This window comes from Rhipicephalus microplus, chromosome 1 (assembly GCF_043290135.1).
Source record: "Rhipicephalus microplus isolate Deutch F79 chromosome 1, USDA_Rmic, whole genome shotgun sequence".
Lineage (NCBI taxonomy): Eukaryota > Metazoa > Arthropoda > Arachnida > Ixodida > Ixodidae > Rhipicephalus > Rhipicephalus microplus.
Genome location: NC_134700.1, coordinates 168,880,921 through 168,903,639, shown reverse-complemented (window position 1 = coordinate 168,903,639; position 22,719 = coordinate 168,880,921). Strand labels below are relative to the sequence as shown.

At 45.4% G+C, this 22,719-nt stretch overlaps 1 protein-coding gene across 1 annotated transcript; it reads left to right on the top strand.

The window, feature by feature from the left end:
- The first annotated feature begins 40 nt into the window (after positions 1–40).
- On the top strand, positions 41–9,845 carry ND-MWFE (NADH dehydrogenase (ubiquinone) MWFE subunit). The gene is made up of 3 exons (XM_037429254.2): positions 41–245; positions 5,900–5,986; positions 9,737–9,845. Exons 1-3 carry the CDS (start codon positions 147–149, stop codon positions 9,770–9,772), a joined length of 222 nt encoding a protein of 73 aa, XP_037285151.1. The 5' UTR covers positions 41–146; the 3' UTR covers positions 9,773–9,845.
- Positions 9,846–22,719: the final 12,874 nt, after the last annotated feature.

Here is a 22,719-nt window from a genome sequence, read left to right as displayed (position 1 = left end):
AAAGACGTTTAAACTTTAGGACACGAACGAAACGACCGCTTGAGGTCTTCGTGTCGCTTATGCAGTGCGGGGAAGCTGGACGGCTGAGGCCGTGATTTCTTCTTTTAGCTTTTGTCGGATTTCGTTTAAACGCTGCATTTTTAAACATGTGGTATGAAATAATTCCATCTGTTGCCATCATCGGCGTTCTCATGTCAGTTCCGAATCTTACCTGCAAGCCATTGTCTTGGCTTTTCGACGGAAAGGTTAGTAAGCGCACCGGTGACCTTCGGTTTATGGAACTTGGCCCAAGTTTTTCAGTCCACGAGTGTTCTCATTTCTGTCGCGGCTCGTAACTTTCGCCTTTACGAGAGGTTTGCTGTAAAGAACAAAGAAAAAGAGTCTGACAGAGGTAGAACCGTCTAGCAGTGTCGATCACATCTCTGCGACATACTTTCGCTACCTTCAAATATGTTGCTGTCGGGCGTGCAGCTTTCCAACGGCACTTGGGTGATTTAGGTGCCAAACGCCCAGTAATGCTCGTCTAGGAGCCTTCAACAAACTCTCGAACATGCATGATGTTACGTCGAGCTTCCACAGTCATGCAAAAACTCCTAATTTGTAATGGCTTGCTACGAGCCAATTCGCTTGACGTCATTTCAACTTGAGCTGTCCGCATAAACGTGGTCGTGTCTCAGCTGCAAACCCGCGTATTCCTCTTAGTGACTATGGTTCTTCGGGGCATTGCGTGGCATAGCTGTAAGCAGTGTTGCTACAACTGTTTGCCAGTATATTGAGAACCATGCTGTAATTCGTGGCAAGTTGGATTTTTTGGTCTAACTAATTATGTGAAGCCACCTTTAGCAACCTAATATCAAGTTTGTGAAATTGATTAGCTGCAAAGCTTCTCTGTCTAGCTGACTATAATTTTCTCTTGTCAATGTAAGCAGCTTAGAAGCTAAAGCAGTTGATGCCACTGTAGCTTTTGTTGCTTTGAATGCTTTGAGGAGCAATCGTAATAAGCTAATAATCAGTTGGAGAAACAATAATAATTAATCTTCAGTGATGCTTCCTCCACCCAAGTTTCGTGAAGAGACCTGGCAGACAGAGCAAGCAAAAGTTGTGCTTCTCCTAGGAATCTGTTGTAGAGGCTGAGCGTTCCTAGCAATATTACTGGCTGACACAGGTGTATTATTACATTCCTGATGACACTGACAGTTTTCATCTATGGTGGGGACTCCACAGAGCCATCGATTCAGTGTGTCAGGGGAAATAAGCTTGCTTAACTCAAAAGCATCGTATTTCTTTTTATAAAGTTAACGTGGAACTGTTGCCTTCACAATCTACCCTGATGATTGGTCATCTCAAACTGACTCCCAAATGATGTGAAGTGCCAAATAATGGCTGCTGCTGTATAGTACCTAAGTGATAATTTTATTACTATGTTTAGTGCTTTATGCATGTCTCATTTCTACGGTGAACCTTTCTTGCACAAACTTAAAAAAAAAATTGGCACCTTGGGAATCGACGTTACGCAAATTATGTGAAAGAAAAGTGACTGCATTGTAATTTTTTTTTAGCAAAACATTACCAAATGATGCAAAAGATATGTACGTACAAAGATATGTTGAACAGTCGCTTATGTTTTGTAGCGTAAGTTACCTTGAACGTAGTTGAGCAGGCTTTCGGTGAGCAGTTCTGCACAAGCGCAAGGAGTAGTGACGTCACAGAGCTTACAGCTGGTGCGCCGAAGGCCTGGGAGATCCTGGAGCAACGTGTTCGTTGTGGGCTGACGCTTGACTAGTGTGAGGCCGCTCACTCACTAGTCCGTCTGTCCGTCCATCCATCCGTGATCGTCCGTACATCCGTTCATTCATGGTTCACTCATCTGTCCATATCTGGTTCGTTCATCCATCCGCCGTAATCATTCGTCTGTCCATCCCTAGCTCCAGCTACATATATCCTAGCATAGCCGAGCTAAGGCACGGCTAATTTTCATATAACCAGTTGTTTACACTCACGCAACGATGCAAAAAGCAACATGAGTACTAGCAACACCAGAAGCGGTAAGCTGATATCTAGCGCTTGTGCTCGTGAGGATGGTAGCCCTGAACATTGCTACATAAATCAGCTTCTAGGGATGACGCTTGACAACAATTGACGCAAACTCATCGAGACGACGGTATCATAGAAGTACATATGAAATGTTTATAAAATTGAATAGCCAGCATTGCAGCCATAATTGATGTTCCACTAACGTTATGCCTGAATAGCGTATTTTTTCAAAGTGTTATCGAGACCTGGCATGGCTCTGTGGTAGCATACTTTATTGCCACGCAGAATGCTTGGGTTTGATTCCAGTTAAGGCCCAGCTGTTTGGTCTTTGCATTCATCGAGTCAACACTGCCGATGCTAGCTTTCTTCATGACGCTATTGCGTTAAAATAACCAATGTCTATTCTCACTGTTCCCTGGTAGACATAAACTCTCAATCACCTGTAGCACATACTCGCATACCAGTGTCACATGCCTGCCTGAGGTTATGTGCCACTGTCTGGCAAAAAGTGACGATGTACACAAAGGGATTGGGACATTATTGATGTGATAGCGTTAAAAGTGCTTGTTTTGCATAAATTCCGGCATCTGCATCGGTGGTTGTGAGTAAAGAATTGGCCATCTTTGCGTGACAGAAAAATCGAGAAAGATGCTGGTAAAATAAATAATAAAAAATTATGGGTCTGACTGGGAATCAAACCTAAGTCGTTTGCGTGGCAAGCGGTTGTCCTACCACGCAGCCACGCCTCTGCTTGTAAATAAAGTGAAAATAATTTCCTCTGCTTGGAAATGCAGTGAAAGTAACTTTCATGCTTTACAAACACACGTGTTCTGTGTACAGTGATGGTCAAAAGTTTGCGGACCACAGGAGCGCGTGTCAAACAGCAACGCTGCGTCTTCTGGCGCCTGCCTGCGAAGCTCAAAAGCTCGCATTGTGCGCGCGTGCCCTTTTTTACCTACCAGCCTGTTCGTTCGTTTTCTTCAACAGCAAGTGCACCGGAACAAAAGCGCAAGGTGTCGCTCCTGCTGTTGCCACGAAAACACCGCGCGATGATATCGTCACAAAAATACGTAATTTGTACTGGCAGTGCTCGGTGCATGCCGCATTCTGCACCTTAGTCCCAGACGCTCCGTGTTTTCGAAAACGTGTATACGGCGTCAGTTTTTCGAAAATCGACCTTTAGGATAAGGTCCACGCGCTGATAGCCGTAGTGACACCTTGCCATCTTTTAGCGTTGCGGTGTGCACGCTGTTGAAGAGAGCAAACGAGCAGGCTGGCGGGTAAAAAAGTCCGCGCGTGCGCAGTGCACACTCTCTAGCTTTGCAGGCAGCCACCAGAAGGTGCTTCACTGCTGTTTGACATTCGTCCTGTGGTCCGCAATATTTTCACCGCCATTGCACATGTTTCACAACACAACATATACTGATGTAATAATGTGTGGGGCAAGCGCACATTGCCATTGTACGTCAGGACATGCAATTATCATGACATCATAGTTTAAAGTCAGTTACTCACTACAAAAGGCACACACGCTAAAGCACCCTTAACTGCCAACCCCTGCGATTTTTCGAAGTCAATGGATCTCAATGAAATTCACTGGGTGCGTTTATTTGCACGTTTCATGCCAAATCGCAAGCTTGAAAGTTTCGCATTCTTTTTCGAATGAATTTTATAGCTTGCTTCGAAATGCTCATTTCGCTTGCCAGAATTAATGGCAACATTGTGAATGTGATGTTGACTTTTGCCTGGCGGAAGTGACAAAACTGATGTGCCACTGCAGCGTCTGCTATTAATTGTCGGGGTTTGGCTGACGCTTCCTTGGTTGACCATGCGATTTCCTTTTCCATGTTTGTGGGCGTGCCATAGGTGGCAAGTGGTGTTGCGTTTTGAGCCACGCACAATTCGCTGTTTATTCACCATAACAGCGTAAGCGTTCTAGCCGATCGTGGTGGCAGCGTGGACAGACGGGCATCGTGGTGGACAGCGTGCCATCTGGTGGGCATTATGCGCAATCAGGCAGGTTTGGGCAAATGATTACATCACACATAGGAGCGCACTCGGTTGGGTTTCCGTTTCGGTATTACGTTTTTTCGGTAATAGAAAACTATTTTCAATATTGTTGAGCATTTCAGTTATCGGATGTGGGACGAGAGTGTCTAAGAAACATAAAAGCACCATTATTCTGACATGGTAAAAAAAAACACCATAGTTGGCTTTTAAGGCCATGTAGTGGGTGCATAGCAAGTTCGAATAGATTTCATACACTGAGTGTTTGGAGTACGCACTAGGAACAGAATATCACTACCGCGTTCAACTCTTAAAAGCGAAGCTTAAAGGAACACTAAAGTCAAATGACAATTTATGTCGGAGTTAAAGATCAATGTGTGACAGCATCTAAAATGGCAATATTATCAACAGCAGTGCTCTACTTACCAAGAGATATATGCATGAGTATGCATGCACTACAATAGGGCATTTGCAAAATGATCCCAATTACATCAGAGGTACCGCCTATAATTAATAAATAGCGATTGAACTAGCTGCACTAAAAAAAAGAACCTTCCGTGCATCAAAAGACTTAATAAAAGGCTGGTTGTTGATTTATGTTTGATTCATGGAAAAAAGAATCGCAGGATGTTACTATGGGGAATGGCGCGAGGGGTTCAAAAGTTCAATTTTCGTCTGGTTAAACTGGGCAAGTCGTGCCATTTAGCGGGGCCCAATTGAACCAAGCGCATATGCCATCTCGCAGGCTATGGCAGGAAATTGTTCAATGGCAGTTGTTGCTACTTTCATTCCGCTACTAGTGTTTTGTTCTGTACTAGACTGCGCAGTAAAGCAGGGCAAGGTGCACGGCAGCAGTGACGTGACACATTCTGATTGAGTCTGGTAAGTTAAAGCGCACTAACTTGATGCCGACCACTAAAACATGATTTTATTTCAAGATTAGCACATCCTTGGCACAAAAATAACACTATGAGATTTCTTGACTTCTATTTCAACAATTTACGTTGACTTAATACTTGCTTTCAGTGTCCCTTTAAGAATCCCCCAATTTTTTTACGTCATGACCAGCGAGTCGTATTCATCAAGCCATGTTACCCTCCCATACTAATTTTGGTTTGCCCCAAGTTAAGGGGGTGATCGCAAGAGCACCCATATGTAGGCAGATAGACCGACAGACAGACGAACAGAGAGAGACGCCAAAAGTTCCTGCAATATGCAAGGAAATGCTTCGTATTTATTAAACACTGAAGACAGTAAAGATACCTAGTACTGAACACGTTGCACTGATGTGTTTCATACATTTTTCTTCGTTGTCTTCAGCTTTTTTTTGTAAGCTTGTGCAAAAATGTTTATCGTGTTTAAAAACAGTAGCGCACTTAAGGTGACGTCATCCTTGAACGTGCAGGTTATGGATATTAACACTGATTCCTTCACTATAGTATTCTTCATAATTATAGTTTCAACATGCAAAGCCCAAAACTTATTTCCAATTTTTACTCGACATTGTAGCTTTGCAGACAAAATGTTGAAGTGCTCGGATGGTATTTGCAGCTTAAATTTTCAGCTACCACATTTTAATGGCGGCAAAATTCAAGAATACCCTAGTGCTCATACTTGGGTGCATGTCAGATCCCCAGGTGGTCAAAATTAATTCCGAGTTCCCCACTATGCCATGCCTCGTAACCATATCATGGTTATCGCACGTAAAATCCGAGGTTCTATCTGTTTAAAATTGTTATTTAATGTGACTGAGGTTTATGCAGCTGTTTGTCAGGTCTCTTTGAAAGGCCATTTGGATATGTTTGGAGCCTAACACATAAAAAGATGATCTGCTACATTTTATGCTTTGCCCTTACAGCCTTACAGGCGAATCTTGCATAATGTCAGAGATCGGGAGGACTGCATGCGAGACGAGCGACTGAGTGGGAGTATATACAAGACCATTGTAAGTCCTTTCCTCCTTTCCTCATTTGTGTATTTTATGGGAAGAGAAAGACATGCTGCGTCTTTTCTGTGATTAGGGTGCTTTTATGTGTTGCATTGTCGCATGGTGCAATATCATGTGTTTAAATCAAGGCGCAAGGTATAGTCTGGTACATTTTTAGAAGTCTGTGGCATTTTCTCATGCCAATGTACACAGGCCTACATCAATGTAAGTGCACTCCTAAAGATGTCATGAGCCTAATGGCCAATGACCCGGGCTTTCCAGAACATCTCCCAATGCATCAGTGGGATTCGTGGCGGCCGCATTTCGGATAGAGGCAAAAATGGTTGGAGCCAGTGTGCTTAGATTTAGGTTCTTTTTGGATAAACGGAAGTGGTTGAAGTTTCCGGAGAGCCTTCTACAGTGGCGTCCCTCATAATTGTATCGTAGTTTTTTTACGTTAAACCCTAACAATTATTGCATGAGTGGGACTATTTCTGTAGTCGTGGAGAAGACGCTGCCTTTGGGCTTCTGGGCAGGGATTTCCGTATTTAGTTGTGGCCGGTTTAAGGTGTAGATGGTTGCATGTTCGATTCCATAACAGGAGCTCAAGAGGTGTGTTGCTATGTACTTAGAAGTACGTGTTTTATTGGAAGGCAACATTTCCTTAAATGTGGCACATGAATGTTACTAGTGTTCCATTTTCCTGCTCTGCATCCAGCACCTATTCTACATTTTTTGTAGTTTACTTGAGCCAAATATTCCTTGCCTGCATGCAGCAAGACGTGTACAGTCGCAGATATAAAAGGAACGGCAAGACTGCGACACTCGGCGCTGTTTTTACCGATGACAATATCAAGAGTGTCAAGCACACACTATTTTCCAGAACAGGGGTGGTTGACGGAATGCATTTTAACAAACAGCTTTTCTGGGGCAATTACGTATCATGAAAATATGGTTGCTCGCAACTCCTGCGAAAAAAAAAAAATCACATGCAGAACCACATTTGCTGATAAGCAATAAATGAGAATTTCTTTGAGTTATAGGCTTTCAGATGGGTCGCAAGCAAGATTGGCTGCTTTCGTCTGGTCCGCCAGCCACCACTGCGGTGAAAAATGGAATGTGCTTGGCAATGTCTCTATTGACGTGCTCGTGAACAACAGTGCCACATGTTGTAATTTAGTGGCTCCGGCTACCGTCACTTGTACTAATCTTTTTTTGTTGCGACTGTACAATGCCATTCTGAAGGTAGTGAATAATTTACTATAGCTTTGAACGTCTGATGACAATGCTTGAATGCAGTGTTGGGCTAATTAACAGAGCCACGTTATGTCTTCTCAAGCAGCACAGCTTAAATGCAAAATAATTTTTATAAATCAGTGGGACTTGAAGCGATTTTTTCAAAGCTTTAGAGCTAGTAACTGAGGTTCTTTCAAGTATTTATGTAGTAATGCAACCTGTAGCACAAACAGAAACATTCCACTGCAGTAATCAAGGAAGCATAGGTGTGAGTGTTGCTGACAATTTCGTCATTTTTATTCATTATTTTTAATAATATGCTGTCACTGTATTGTCATCATTCTTGTAACATACTCATTTTACCTTCATGACCCATCCAGATTTCGTTCATTGGTGCTACAAGTTCTGATAGTTCGCTGGAGCATCCCTTGCTATCATTGTCATATCCATGTGGCTTTCATGCTGTCATTGTTAGCGCTGAGTTATTCCAAAGATTGTTGTATAGCAGTGTCATAATTTGTTTGTCACCATTCCATTACTCCAGCTGTCATTTGTTGCTATCATGGCACACCCAGTTTTGTTGTGCGTGCAAAAGACGGCCTGGCAGCTTTAACACCATGCAGGTCTCACGTGACTTGAACAGTCATCATTATTCAAACAAGGTTTCTCACAATTATAAATTTAGGTTTTTCGTGCTTCACTCCTGCAATGTGGGGCTGCATTGCACGATATGCCTGTCCCAAAGATTGTGCATACCTTAGGTGCCCTTTGTGGTGGGTGATGTAATTACAGGCATGTGGTCATACACAAGAAAATGAGGGCGGTGTATACAATGAACGTGTGTAGGCAAAGGTTCGAAAGAAGATCCAAGCAGAGAAGAAAATGGATTTTCTGCAGAATGTGAGGGCACGCATTGTGATAAATATGTATAAAATCATGGTGTCACTGGTTCGAACTCGGACAATGGTAGTGAAGGGCTCTATGCGCGGCCGGTGCAAAAGCCTAGTTCCAGTTCCAGCCACACACAGTCTTACCGTGCACATGAGCAGGTCTCCTTTCCATGGCACGAGTAATTACAGCTGCGACAGATTCGGGTGAATAAGGCAACAGGCTCCGTCAACAAAGACTTTATTGCTTTACCAGCAATAATGCATAAACGTCTCTTCGAAGGTTAGTTCTCTCTGTGCGGAAAGCAAAGGGTAAGGCTTGCACCTTTTGTCGATGAGTGGCTCGCGGGTCCTGCTGGTGATTATGGCAACCTCTAGCAGCAGAGACCCTGTCTATCTCTGTCCGGCCGACTTTCTCACCTCTTGTCTCCATGTCCTGTGAGCAGGGACACGAGGATCAGCGCACAGCGTCAAGTAGCGAGGTTGAAGGGTTTCTGGCACTTCCTCTCTGCTTGGTCTGTTTGTTTCAGCCGCCAATCCAAAATCGGGCCAGCATTAAGGAAAGGAAATTGTCAGCCGTGCTATCTCACAGTGGAAACTCTTCTATGTGGGCAAAATGCAAAAATGTTAGTGTCCTTACTTTTAGCGACACATGTAAGAACCAGTGGTGGTCAGAAGCAGTCCAAGGTCTAACACAATGATGTGCCTCATAATCATATTGTGATTACGCACTCGAAGCCCCAGAAGTTTTTTTTATCTTGTATCGCCCAACTGGTTGCAGGCACCATAGCTTGAATGTTACAGAAACTGTAAATGGTTGTGTATTTGTTGTCGACATCACTATGTCGTTATGTTTCAGACTCACCTCAGTAATTTGTTTTTCATGAATGTTTTGCATCGGGTGTTTTACTTTCAAGTGACTCAGTAAATGCTTTCCAAGCATGCTATATTGAAAATGAATTCTAGCTCTTTGAATAGTCTCTATGCTGCTTGCTTCACGCAACCAAGGTGTTGATTGGCTGAGCACGGTACATGTACATAAGTGCTTAATTTGTATCAGTATTGTTAAAATGACATAAACATATTGTACAGTTCTAATTCGTACAGTTAGCATAGCATTGGCTATAATATTTGGGTAATCATCGAAGTAGACTTTGCTTGACAGTGTCTTAAACCCACTCGTCTTTCGTCTATTGATTTTCGCACATCTGCTGAAAGCCTTCAGCTGTGTTTGTCTGCTGTCGCTTGCCCGGTAAAAGTAGCAATTTCTTTTTTTTTATTTCTTCAAATGGAACTTCCAGGATATAATAGCAGTTATATTGTGCTTTCTATACACCATTTCACGTGAATGCGGGTTTCTTGTACACGTGCTTTCTTCTGTTACAATCTGTAATTTCAACTAACCGTGAGTGTGGCTGCTTTATATCTCGAAGCGTTGTGATTGTATTCCACTCGACGTGACAATGCAGCTATAAATGAGATAATAGTAGTGATTTTCAGACAATTTATATTATGGTAGCAGAAAAATGCAAATAATCAACAAGCATGTCTTATTCATTTTTAACATTCTCTTTGTCTTTATCATTACTTTTACTAATGTTTCAAGAAATGCAAGTGATTTTTGCATTTTTTATTTTGTTTGTAGGGACTTGAAGGAATTCCAGACGAGCCTCAGAAGTAACGAAGATGTGAGCAACAGTGTTGGTGTCGACCATAGTAGTCACAAAGTGCTATAAATGATATATGTACAGTGACACCTGCTGTCTTCACTAGCTTATCAAAATACTCACTTCATGAAGTGAGTGTCTTGATATACCCACATGTTTTGTTATGTATGTTTTACAACACTTCTGCAACGAACCATATTTAAGTTACAGCATGTTCAAATAAGTAAAAAAGGGGACATGTTATGTGCATCCATTACATATTAACCCTTTGCGATCCATTGTCAGGCAACCGCTCCCCGACAATGCAACGCAATCGTAGCGGCTCGCTCTCTGGCATCGCCCGACAAGAGTGTTCGTGGTTTAAATTTCGCGGTTTTCTCAATGCGAGTCATGAGCATCTTTTATGTACATGAATCCCCATCTCTTGAGGAATCAGTGAGCTTTGTTTGCTGAGGTTTAGGAGTTTTTTTTTTTTTTTTGCACTAGGGTGCGGCCCTGTGTTCACCATGGAGCCTAGAGTGTACCCACTCTCACGTGGTTCACTGAGAAGCATGGCCATGTTTTCACTGCGTGCGTTTTACTGTGGTGCTTTTAGTGTGGTGTGAGAATGAGTTTAGTGAAGAAGAGAATTGCGTACCTTCACCGGACAGTAATGTCAGTGACTCGATAGAAGTGAGTGACAAAGATGACGACGGTGGTGGAGACATCGCCTTTGTTGACGCACAGGGGAACACACAACCCTGGCATGCGCCCAGGAGAAAGGTTTGAGTGGTATCATACGCTGCCCAAATATCACTAAGAAAGTGGCCTGTAGAATGCAGCAGGAAACATAAATATCCTGGGAGGTTTTCTTCCACAGTTTGTTTTTCTTCGCGGCACCAGAAACTGGCAATATATGGCATCTTCGGCTGGCGGCACCAGTGGCATTTTTTGTGCACTCGTGCAATGCCATGCATTTGTCTGGGCAACACGCGTGCAGTACTGCATGTTCGGTTGAGCCGACCATGACACGAGTGCATGCCACCACAAAGGTAAACGGTAGAACGTGGTGCAATCTCGTCAGCCCGCGTGCGCTGGCAGACGATGCGGTGGCGTTCCATCATTTCAGGCGCAATTTACAGCTGGCGCTGCTTCAGAACATGGCCAGATGGGACGAAAAATGTGAGTGACCTTGCATCGTCCAACCGTACGACCGCAGGTGGTAAGGAGCTGATGTAACAGACGAGACGCCGTTGTCGCTGTAAAACTTGAGAATCTCCGGGGACACAAACGGAGTGCCGTTGTCCGAGACCACCTTGCGCGGTAGGCCAAACGTTGCAAACAACGACCGCAGAGTGTCGATAACTGCTGCCGATGTCGTTGTAGCCATTTGTTTTACCTCTAGCCACTTGGTGTATGCGTCTACAACCACCAGGAACGAACACCCTTCGATAGGTCCAGCAAAATGTGCAGGGTGTGCCAAGGCGTGTCTGGTCTTTCCCATTCAGGAATAGGGGCTCTTGGCGGGCTTCTGTGGTTGCCATAATACCCAATAAGGGCCGGTGATCTGTTATGAAAGTCACTTTCCTGCCGGTAATGTACTGCCGAAAGTGATCTGCTGCGTAGACGATGGCAAGTCCCTCTTTATCTAGCTGCGAATAATTCCTCTCCGCCTGCGATAGGTGCGCGAAGCAAAAGCGATCAGGGCTTCCCGTCCCTGGTCGCCAACTTGGGAGAGGACTGCTCCCACTCCGTATGGGTATGCGTCACAGGCTAGCAGTAGGGGTCTCCTTTCGTCGTAGTGTCGCAGAACAGTAGACTTGCGAAGTAGTTGCTTAAGGGCAACAAATGACTCTTGGTGGCGTGGCGACCAAGTCCATGGGACTTCTTTCTGCAGGAGCTGATATAGATCGTTGGCCACTGTAGCTCGATATTCTAAGAACCGGTCGTAGAACATCAATAGCCCCAAAAACGACTGCAGTTCTTGCTTGTTAGTAGGCGCTCGTGCTTCGGTGATTGCACGCACTTCGTCTTCAGTGGGATGGATACCCTGCGCGTCAATTTGATGTCCAAGAAACTTCACTTCAGGCACCGCAAACACACATTTTTCTTTACTGACGCGCAAATTAGCATTTGCTAGCCTTTCCAAAATGAGCTCCAAGCGTTCTGTGTGCTCTTCATTGGAGGCGCCACCAACAATAACATCGTCCGAGTAGACGCAAACACCTGGGATCCCGCTAAGTGTAGACTCCATAAATTTCTGGAAGATTGCTGGCGCTGCAGATATTCCGAATGGTAGCCTTTTAACTTTGTAAAGACCCTTAATAGTGTTTATTGTGAGCAGTTCAGACGTTGATTCGCTCACCTTCAGCTGCTGGTAGGCTTGTGTCAAGTCCAAGGTGCTAAAGATTTTTCCATCACGAAGCGTGCTAAAAACCTCTTCCGGTGTCGGCAGTGGGTAGGAAGATGCTTTTGTCGCCAGGTTGACAGTGCTCCGGTAGTCTCCGCAGAGGCGTAGGGTACCGTTCTTCTTTCGGACGACAACGAGTGTTGTCGCCCATTCCGAATGTTGTGTCGGTTCGATGATCCCTTGTTCCTGCAGTCGGTCAAGGTCATTCTCGACTGACGTTGATAGGGCGAAAGGCACCGACCTAGCTTTCAAAAATTTCGGCGTCGCATCCTCCCGCAGCTCCAGTGTGACTGGAGGTCCGTTGTTCCCTGGTATTTCTTCGGAGAAAACCGCTTTGTACTTATCTTGAAGCTGCTCCACTGACGGATAACTGGGTGTGTGGTGAACTCCACCAATGACCACTCCAAGGGGGGTGAACCAATTTCGTCCTAAAAGGCTTGATCCAGAACCGTGGACGACTAGCAAGGGGAGCTGATGGGTCTGCCCGTTGTAGTACACGTCTACGTTGGCACAGCCCAGCAGTGGAAGGGAATGTCCGGACCACGTTCTCAGCTGCGTGTTGTCTTGCTGGAGAGCTGGCGCGTTCTCACGCCAAGTAGCGCGAAAAGTGTCCTCGCTGATGAGCGTACATGCTGCTCCGGAATCCACCTCAAACCTGATAGGGCGCTGGTGTACCATAATTTCAGTTGTAATCTTCGGTCTCGTTCCGAGGTTCACAACGGTGTTTAAGTCATATAGTGCCGATGACGTTAGTGCTGTTCGGGTTGTATCTTGCGTCTGGCCCTCCTGTGCGTCGACATTGTTGTTCCGTTGCACTGAAGTCTTCGATCCGAGCTGTTTGCGCTTCGAGATGCATGCCCTTTCAATGTGTCCCAGTTTTTGGCAAAAATTGCAGGTCGCTGTCTTGTATCGACATACCTGGGGATCGTGCATGTCGTCGCATCGCCAACAGCGCTGTGTCTTTCTGCTTGATTTCGCCTTAAACGGGGAATGACCTGACTGCTGATTGGTGTGATGCACCGACTCGACGTTCCGTCGAATATCCCTCTGCTGGTAACCGGCGCTCTCCGCTCGTTGGGCGATGTCGTAGGCTTTGGAGAAGGTGAGACCCGTCTCCGCGAACAGGCGTTGTGGTAGGCCTGCATCACGCAGTCCGCACACAAAACGGTCACGCAACATAACGTCCAAGGGGAGCATAGTGGTGTTAGCAGATGTGGCAGTCGATCCTCCCTCCTGCGCAGTAGCTGCAGCTGTCGCGGTCAACGTCCCGAAATTGCAGTCAGCAGCGAGCTTTTTGAGAGCCGCTACGTATTCGGCCACTTTTTCGCCTTCCAGTTGGTCTCGTCGTTGGAAGCGGGCTCGACAGTAGACCTCCGATGGCCTTGGGTCATAGTGCTCTTGTAGCGCTGCTGCGATGTCGTTGTAGTCAACGGCTGCTGGAGTGCGTGGCTGAATCAGGGCACGGACTGTGTCGTATGTCTGCTCCCCACACAGCGTTAGCAGGTTGGCCTTCTTCATTGCTCCATCAGTGATGTTGTTAGCGTCGAAGTAAAATTGCAGGCGTCCAAACCACGATGACCATGATGAGCCGTTGAATTCGGGTAGCCGATTTGGGAGCCCGTGCGTAGCCATAGCTTGTAGCTTGTCAATATCGTTGCGTAGCGTTGGTCCAAATCCACTTCCTCGTCGCCACTGTTATGGCCGGTGTTGTCATCGGCCCATAGACATACGCGTTGGTCGCGGTAGTCCAAAAAGCTCAGACAGCCTCGAACGGTTAAAAACAAGTTTATTCCTATTCGGATGGAGGCGGCGGCCGAACTGCCGGGGGAAACGACGATGGCTCGTTTCCGCCGAGCGGGAGAAGGGGAGGAGTCAACATCTGGAAGCAGTTTCAGCAACCGGTCCTTCGTGGGTTCAAAGGCTCGCTCATGACACAGGGGTGCTTGGAACACAACACTCTCCAAAGCTTTCTGACTTCTATCATTACTGGTGGGGTGTCGTGTGGGTTACTGTTAGTTCTTACAGTATTAAGGTCCTGGTTGTCCCGGCTACTGTAAAGATCTCTGTAGAACTCCTCCACTATTTTAACTATCCTATCCATATTGGTAGTTATTTTGGCTTCTTTATCCCTTAGTGCATACATCCGATTTTTCCCTATCCCAAGTTTCCTCTTCACTGCTTTGACGCTTCCTTCGTTTTTCAGAGCATGTTCAATTCTCTCCATGTTATACCTTCTTACATCGCATACCTTACACCTATTAATCAACTTCGAAATCTCTGCCAGTTCTATTTTGTCTGTTGTACTTGAGACTTGCATCATTTGATGCTTCTTAATGAGATTCTTCGTTTCCTGGGAAGCTTGCCAGTGTCCTGTCTTACTATGCTGCCTCCAACTTCCACTGCACACTCCGTAATGATACTCATCAGATTATCATTCATTGTATCTACGCTAAGGTTGGTTTCCTCGCTAAGAGCCGACTACCTGTTTTTAAGTGAGATTCTGAATTCCTGTACTTTCTCTCTCAGTGCTAGCTCATTAATTGACTTCTTGCGTATCAGTTTCTGTCGTTCCTTCTTCAAGTCTAGGCGAATTCGAGACACTACCATTCTATGGTCACTGCATCATACCTTGCCAACCACTTCCACATCCTGCACGATGCCTGGATGTGCACTCATTATAAAGTCTATTTCATTCTTATTTTCGTCATTAGGGCTCCTCCATGTCCACTTGTGGTTTCCTCGTTTTCGGTAGAAGGTACTCAAGATCCGTAAATTATTGCGTTCTGCGAATTCTACTGGTAGCTCTCCTCTGGCATTTCTAGTACCGATGCCATAATCTCCTACTGCCTGGTCTCCAGCCTGCTTCTTCCCTACCCTTGCATTAAAGTCTCCCATCAGTATAGTATACTGTGTTTTTACCTTACTCATTGGCGATTCCACGTCTTCATAGAAGCTTTCAACTGAAGTGTCATCATGGCTGGATGTAGGTGCATAAGCCTGTACCACCTTCATGTTGTATCTATTATTCAGTTTAGTTAGGATACCTACCACCCTTTCATTAATGCTATAGTGTTTCTCTATGTTGCCAGCTTTGTTTCTGTGAATTAGGAACCCCCCTCCCAGTTCTCTTCTGTCAGCCAAGTCCCGATAGCAAAGGACGTGGCCATTCTGTAGCATCGTATATGCCTCATCTCTCCTTCTAACCTGACTGAGCCCTATTATATCCCATTTAACACCCTCTAGCTCCTCGAATAGTACAGCTCGACTTCCCTCACTAGATAAGGTTCTAGTGTTAAACTTTGCCAAGTTCAAGTTCCAGTGGCGGCCTGTCCGGATCCAGAGATTCTTAGCACCCTCTGCTGCATTGCAGATCTGACCGCCGCCTTGGTTAATTGCTTTGCGGCTGCTGGAGACTGAGGGCCGTGAGTCAATTGACATATGCATGTGGGAGGTAGTGGCTAAACACTGCACCAGGGTGGCCAATCCTTCTTTGGTGAGGGAGTGCGTTACCGGCAGTGGTTACCGGTGAGGCCGCACCCCAGGCCTCTTAATGCACTTCCATCACCACGCGGATTTTTTTTTTAATCCGGTTGGGAACTGCGCGACACCGGGATTTGAGCCACGGACCTTTTGCATGCGAGGCGGATGCTCTAACCACTACGCCATCGCCGCACTGTTGGATATACTGAACACTCATTGCCATGTAAATAGTCAGTGCTCTGAATTCCTAAGCAGCATGTCAAGGCTCGTGGGTAACACTGCTCAATAGTAATTAACAGTTGACTTTAAACAGTGTTGGATTGCACTGCCAGAAAAAGACAATGATTTCCGATGTCTACTTTGTATATGATGCATTTCCAGCAACCATTTTAGATGTACATGCCAAATCAGCCCACCCTAACACACAAACTATGTTGCTACCACATTCTGGAATAGACTGTGAACTGCTCACAGCTTTACATGGACTTTTCAGCATATCCAGAAATACAGCAGTCGTTCGTGCCTTTGTTATCCATGACATAGTTGTGATTGCTGCTGATTTCTTCGAGCAGGATGCAGAACTGCTGTGCCACACACCACTTGGTGTAGGTTTGACACATTCATACTCCTTTCTTATATGAGTAGCAAGTTTCCTTTTTATTGGACCTCTGTAAGGAGACTGTGAAATGCATTCTCTATATGATTGCACTTGCTTTGATATACATTCCACAAAATCCTCTTCAAGTGCAAGGTCATTCGCAGAACCTATTGAATGTTTCTGCAGTCATGTCACTGCCGTTGTATGACTGATAAGAGTAGTCAACAGTGTGTAATGCAATCCTGAAAACTGTGACCCGAGTGTGCTAATGAAGCTTTGTAGCTTGTTGCTGCCATAATGAAAAGTATTTTCTGAAATTCCAAGGTGGGCCTGCCATCCCCCTCGCACCCCTCTCTGGGAACTCAAGCCAATCCTTAGCAGACAGACAGGTTAACTTATTTCAGAGGCAAAAAACTTGTGTTCTTGGTTCAATATATACGAAGTGAATAAAACACAGGACAGTGACAGAGACGGATGAAGCACTGACATTATGAGGCGTTCTGCGTTAACAAGAAAGGTGATATGTGTGTCAGTGCACCTTTGATAATGCTTTTCCCCAGGGAATTTACTTATTTGTCAAGTGAATGATTGCTTAATCAGTTTTTCTCAAACGCATACAAACATTTCATAACAAAAGTTTCACGTCACTCTTCTCCTCTCCCTCTTTTTTAAGTTTAGGGTGCTATATATACCCCCATGTATAGAATAAAACCTTGGTTGAAAGTTCAACGCTTCGTCAGTCTCTGCCACTGTCATGTGTTACACTCTGTTTTTTCACTTCGTTTATCATGTACCAACTGGCCCAAATAAGCACTTTAGTACAATATACACTCCCAGTGGACATTTTTGGGGGGATCCGTAGACCTTAAACAATAGACACCCTGTATCGTCTAGCCACTGTGCGAGTAGGCTTTCTTACCGTTCGCTTGTTTTTTGATCCCTCCACCCACTTATGCAAGGTAGCCTACCAACAACTAACATCCCTGCCTCTTCTTGTTTGTCTCTCTTCAGTATAGTCCTTTGGCGCTGACTTTTCATCCAAACCAGTTGCTGCCATTTTCATGTGGTAGAGTCACTAAAATGCTGAAAACAGGAGAGAGGGCAAACGTGGGGAAGCTAACTACTGCAAAATAGCTCGTACGCTACAGTGCACTGGGGAAATGGTGGTTCAGTTTGAAAGTTGGAGCATAAAGGAAAGAAGAGACTAAGCACAAGCTATGTAACGATCTGGATCAAGTGAAGTGAATACTTCACTCCAAAGGCTTAAGCCAGGGTGAGACACGGCGGGACGGGATTGAAACGCCCTCCCGTAAGTGTGCCCAGCATTCCCAATAATGGGGGGGGGGGGGGGGGGATGAAGGTTTGTCGTAGTGCCCCTTGTCATCCCCACCCCTTCCTTCTTATTAGGTGACTATAGGGGCCAAGGTACCCCTCTGCCTCCTCATCCTGAGCGCTCGCCTATTTACCTCCCCCGAAATTTGCATGTGTTACGTGCACGCAAACAAACGCATGAACGAACGTACTTAAAGAGGGGTCAAACATGCCCCCACCCCTCCCCCCTCGGAAAAAAAAACTACATTCTTGCTCCATTCCATCTCAAAGAAGAGATCCCAGTGCCTGGCCGTGGTGGTCTAGTGGCTAAAGTACTCGGCTGCTGACTTGCAGGTCGTGGGATCAAATCCCGGCTGCGGCAGCTGCATCCTCCGATGGAGGCGGAAATGCTGTACAGCCCGTGTTCTCAGATATGGGTGCACGTTAAAGAACCCCAGGTGGTAGAAATTCCCGGAGCGCTCCACTACGGCGTCTCTCATAATCATATGGTGGTTTTGGGTCGTTAAACCCCACATATCAAACCAATGAAACCCCTGTGTAGCCTTTTTCTTTTTTTTTTCTGCGACGTAGCGTAGTAAATACAGCGCCTCCTCTCTTCTGATCACTCTTCCGCGCGCTGCGACATCGAAATTTGCGAATGTCACGAACACCGTTTTCCGGCAATTACGCAATTAGAGTGACCTAGGTCAGTCTAACGCATGGAGGAAGGAACATCCTTCGTCCGTGTTCTAACGTGATCAGCGCTGCGCAACTATGCGCAACTCCACTTTGCGGAACTCTGCCAGAAGTGCCGATTTCAAGCACGAGGTGTCGCCACGCGCTCGCTAGTTTCGTGTTTTTCTTAGTGTTGTCGCTTTTAATTCCGTGCGCGCGCGTTTACAAAAATGTGAAAATGAGAGTTGAGGTATGGCGGAGTGTTCTTGCCAGATAAGCTTCTGCACAGTTTCATGATTAGCGTAGTCCCACAAAAGATATAAGGATGGGCCAGAACAATGCCGCTAGAGCAGTGAGCGCGTGGCTTGCATGTACGCGCTGGGAAGCCGCGCACATTAGCCCGTACTGATACGTTTACGTAATGGTTGGACGTGCCTCTTTGCCACAACTAACGCGCACAGCGAGTACGAACACAAGCCGTTGTAGAGAACAATGAAACATAGGTGTCGTTGTCCACTCGGTGAAGTTCGCTGTCTTTTAACTCGCTAAAGTTACGCCATCTGATTCCACGCCGAGCACGCTCCTTCGAGACACGGTGTGTCGACGGTCTGTCTTGCAAAATAATGACGTTTGCTTGCTTGCTTGCTTGTTCTCTTTTTAAATACCGCTGACCTGAGAAACTTTCAGCCCTTTTCTTCTCAGAAAAATGGGGGCAAACACTTGTTTTCCGTCACGTCCACACGAGACATATCAGTGTCGGGAATGAATAAACGCTCCCATATACCGCAGATATACGCCGCTCACTATCGTGTTCTGTGGGCGTTTGCGAACACACAAAGGCGAGGCGAGGAAAAAAAAAAAAAAACTGATTCGCGCCTCCATTCAAGCGGGAACCCACGAACTCGGCTCGATAGATGTGGAAACTTGATGCACACGCCCTTGCGATATGTTGCCGGCACAAACCGTGATGTAAAAGTAGGCGCAATAATTGACTGGTGTGCTCCTGCGAATTCAGACAAATGTGGGAACATCAAATAAGGCTGGCTGGTCGTTGGGCTAGTTGGCTCCATTCGTCTTGTACTGCGCTCACTGAAGCTGGATACAAACATTTACTGTTATAAAGAAACCTAAATGGGCACTCTTTTTCCTCATGCTTTTTGTATTCATTGTCGTAACTATTCATTACCAGTTTCACTCTAATATCTGATGTGTGAGGTTTAACGCCCCAAAACCACCATATGATTATGAGAGACGCCGTAGTGGAGGGCTCCGGAAATTTTTACCACCTGGGGTTCTTTAACGTGCACCCAAATCTGAGCACACGGGCCTACAACATTTCCGCCTCCGTCGGAAATGCAGCCGCCGCAGCCGGGATTCGAACCCGCGACCTGCGGACCAGTTTCACTCAGTGCAGTCTAAAACGGACGTTGTGACTGTTCAGGGGGTAAAGAACGTTTAAGCCATTTTTAACCCTTTTGACTTTTCTCTCTTCTGAAATCTTTTAGTCCCTTTCCCGATCCCTGCAGAATATACCATGCCAGCGACGTGGAGACGCCGGTAAAAATCAATTTTTCTATTAAGGACTCTCTTTCTCCTTCTTTTTGTTCATCTAATTATATACGTAGTTTTCTCTGCATAAAGCTGTTCATAAAAAATTAAAGATGAGAAATAAGTAGTTGCCGACTGTGTGGTTGTTCGCGATTCCATGGCCTTCAACCACTTATGAACCATGCTGGGCTGCACCTGCTATGATTTCTCAGACATTATAGAAGCTCGTAAGGAAAAACACATAAGTTAACAATTAAGTCGCCGGATTGTCTTGTACACTAGTTCGATTCGCTGGCTTTTAAAAATGACACAGGTTGGTTTCGCGACCTGTCACATAATCTTCGTGCCTGCATTCACTATCTATGTGGAGGGTGTTAATTGAACAAGCCTGGGTATGAATATACGTGTGCGGTATACAGCGGGCGAAAGAGATACAGATGACGAAGGACAAGTACGACAGCAAGACAAAATCTCTACCTTGCTTTTCAAACATCATGGCGGAAAAAAGCTTTCACTACCAAGGGATGGGAAGAAGAAAAAAGCGCAAACACGAACGAGAAATACAGCTGAGCTATGTACGATCTGCAGATTGCGTATGCTTGACTCTTTGAACAACTCCGCGTGTGGTTAATTACTGCGGATTGTTACCTCGATATGCGAATAGCTGTGAATCGGCAGAGGCCACCAACCTAAGCCAAGAATGTTTGAGATGTGCCGTTTTTACTCGAATGTAACGCGAGTTGTCTTTTCCAGATTTTCTCTCCCTAAAGTTGACCCCCGCGTTGCAATCAAACACCGGAATACTATTTCTACGTTGCTTGTTCTTCCTGAACGCAAGGAAAAGTCACCCCTCGCGTTACAACTGTGGCCGCGTTACTATAAAGTAAAAACGTATAGCATATACTTTACGAGGCCTAGATTATACAGCTCGTTCGCTTGAAGGTGTCAATCTTGAAAATGCTTGGCAGCGAATTGCCCCGACTGCGTACTTTTGAAAGCACCGCACATATCAATGAATGAGTCATGGTTACGCTAAGCGCTCTTTCGTTCGTTTTCTATAATACGTCGCAGTTGCGGCTTACTTTGGACTTATATAGCCTATATAGGCAATTCAATCGTGTTTTCTATTTTTTTTCTTTTTGTGAAGTCACCCTGAGTATAAGTTGTAGCCACACGCAATAATATTCGTTGCTGGAATCAGGAGGCATAGTAAAAAAAAAAAAAAAAACATGGTTGGTCACGGAACACGACGTGTCGAATACTCAGTAAAACATATGGGAGTGTCATCAGTGCAAAGTAGTACATATAGTTTATATATACGCCGATAAATTCAGACACAAAATGCCCAACGGCAATCGGCCGTCTTCCCCAATGAGCCCTATGGGGCAAGCCAAGGGTTCAATCAACCTACATCTTGATGTCAAAGAGTCTTCTTAACTTTTGCGTCGTGGTTGAACAGAACAATGACACAAAACAAAAACAACAGGAATGTGTACACCGTAACTCCAGGCAAGGTGGTGCAACTATAGGCTTAGCGCCTGCGCCATGCTTCTTTTTGACGAAGACAATCGTAACTTGGTTAGCACTGGCCGTAGCACTATGTGGCCGTAGCACTATGGTGTAAATGCGAAGCACGAATCAGTAGCCAGGGCAAAGACTTTGCCCCGCCATTGTAAATTCAAGGACAGCACCAGGAAAGGAAGCGCATACCAGCAGACTCGCGTCGCTGCAGTTGAACTCTATATACTACTGTGCATCACCACAAGGAACACGAATTCGTTTTAATTGAGAGAGATTGGAAGCCGGAGATGGGGAGTAGGTGTTCCGTTTATTGTGCGGAACCTAGATACAAATGCTTGATTCTCGAATGGGCGCATTGCGAGAAACTTATGCGGGCGCACAGGATCAGACTGGTCCACTACAGGCATGACGAGGTAATGGAGGTGGTGGTAAATACATTTATTAGAAGCAAGGTATGAAGGGACTGCCTCATAAGAGGACGTCACCCACAGCTATTAGGTGGGGATTACGGGACGCCATCGGCGTCGGCTGCTGCGTGGACTCGTCGAACCTTTTGGGCCTGAAGGTCAGAACAGCCAAGCAGGGTCGCCTTCAACTCCTCCCTGGTAGGATTGGGGATTGGCGATATGTGAAAGATTCGCCGTCTTGTGATGTATGTTTCGATTACGAAGAATAAATGTACAACAAATTGATCACCCATGGTTTCCTGGTGCACCTGTTTCCTGCACTTCAATGCATTTTATTCGTTGTTCTTGTTTTTCGCGCATTGATGCTTACGAGGGGACAAAAAAAGTCCTATATACAAAGAAATGTGAAGGAAGAACTCGTGGATACTGCGAGTCTTCCGTGCATGGCGAGTAATTTCGGGTGGCAAAAATTATAATGAAAATGTTTTTTACCCCTTCTTTTCTATAGATATATAGTTCTAGAAAGAGAGAGAGAGAGACTATACCTATCGTGGGAAATATACGAGACTTACATCCGATGCGAGCGTTTACCATTGTGTCTCACCTTCTCTAAAGCTTCTTCCCATCATTTTTCCTGCACTGCGTGTTGGAGTTGTTAAAACAATGCCATATCACGACTATTGCGCGCGCATATTCATCTTAAATTGCCTTTCGAGACACCGTACTCGCTAGGCTTCGTGATAAGTACCAGACTTGCGTTCGAAGCGCACGTTCGAAGCGGATAGCTAATGCAAGTATGGCGATCATCTACCGACAGCTTCTTTAAATATCAGCTCGCTATTCAACAAATTCGCGCCAAGTGTATACTCCCGAGTGTTATCTTGTTTTACGCAATACTTGTCACTGGGGGAGGTGACATCGCGACCGGGGAACGTTATCGGTAACATGATGTCATCATTCTGATAACAAGCTTCAGAAGAGAAGAGTCAACTCCATCCTTGAAGGAGAGTACAAAATATTCTCTTGTTAATA

Bases quoted from the DNA above. Each gene is read 5' to 3' on its own strand.
- ND-MWFE (XM_037429254.2), top strand. From the start codon at position 147: ATGTGGTATGAAATAATTCCATCTGTTGCCATCATCGGCGTTCTCATG. The intron at 246-5,899 runs GTTAGTAAGCGC...TTGCCCTTACAG, and splicing joins CTTGGCTTTTCGACGGAAAG to CCTTACAGGCGAATCTTGCA. The intron at 5,987-9,736 runs GTAAGTCCTTTC...TTTTGTTTGTAG, and splicing joins GGAGTATATACAAGACCATT to GGACTTGAAGGAATTCCAGA.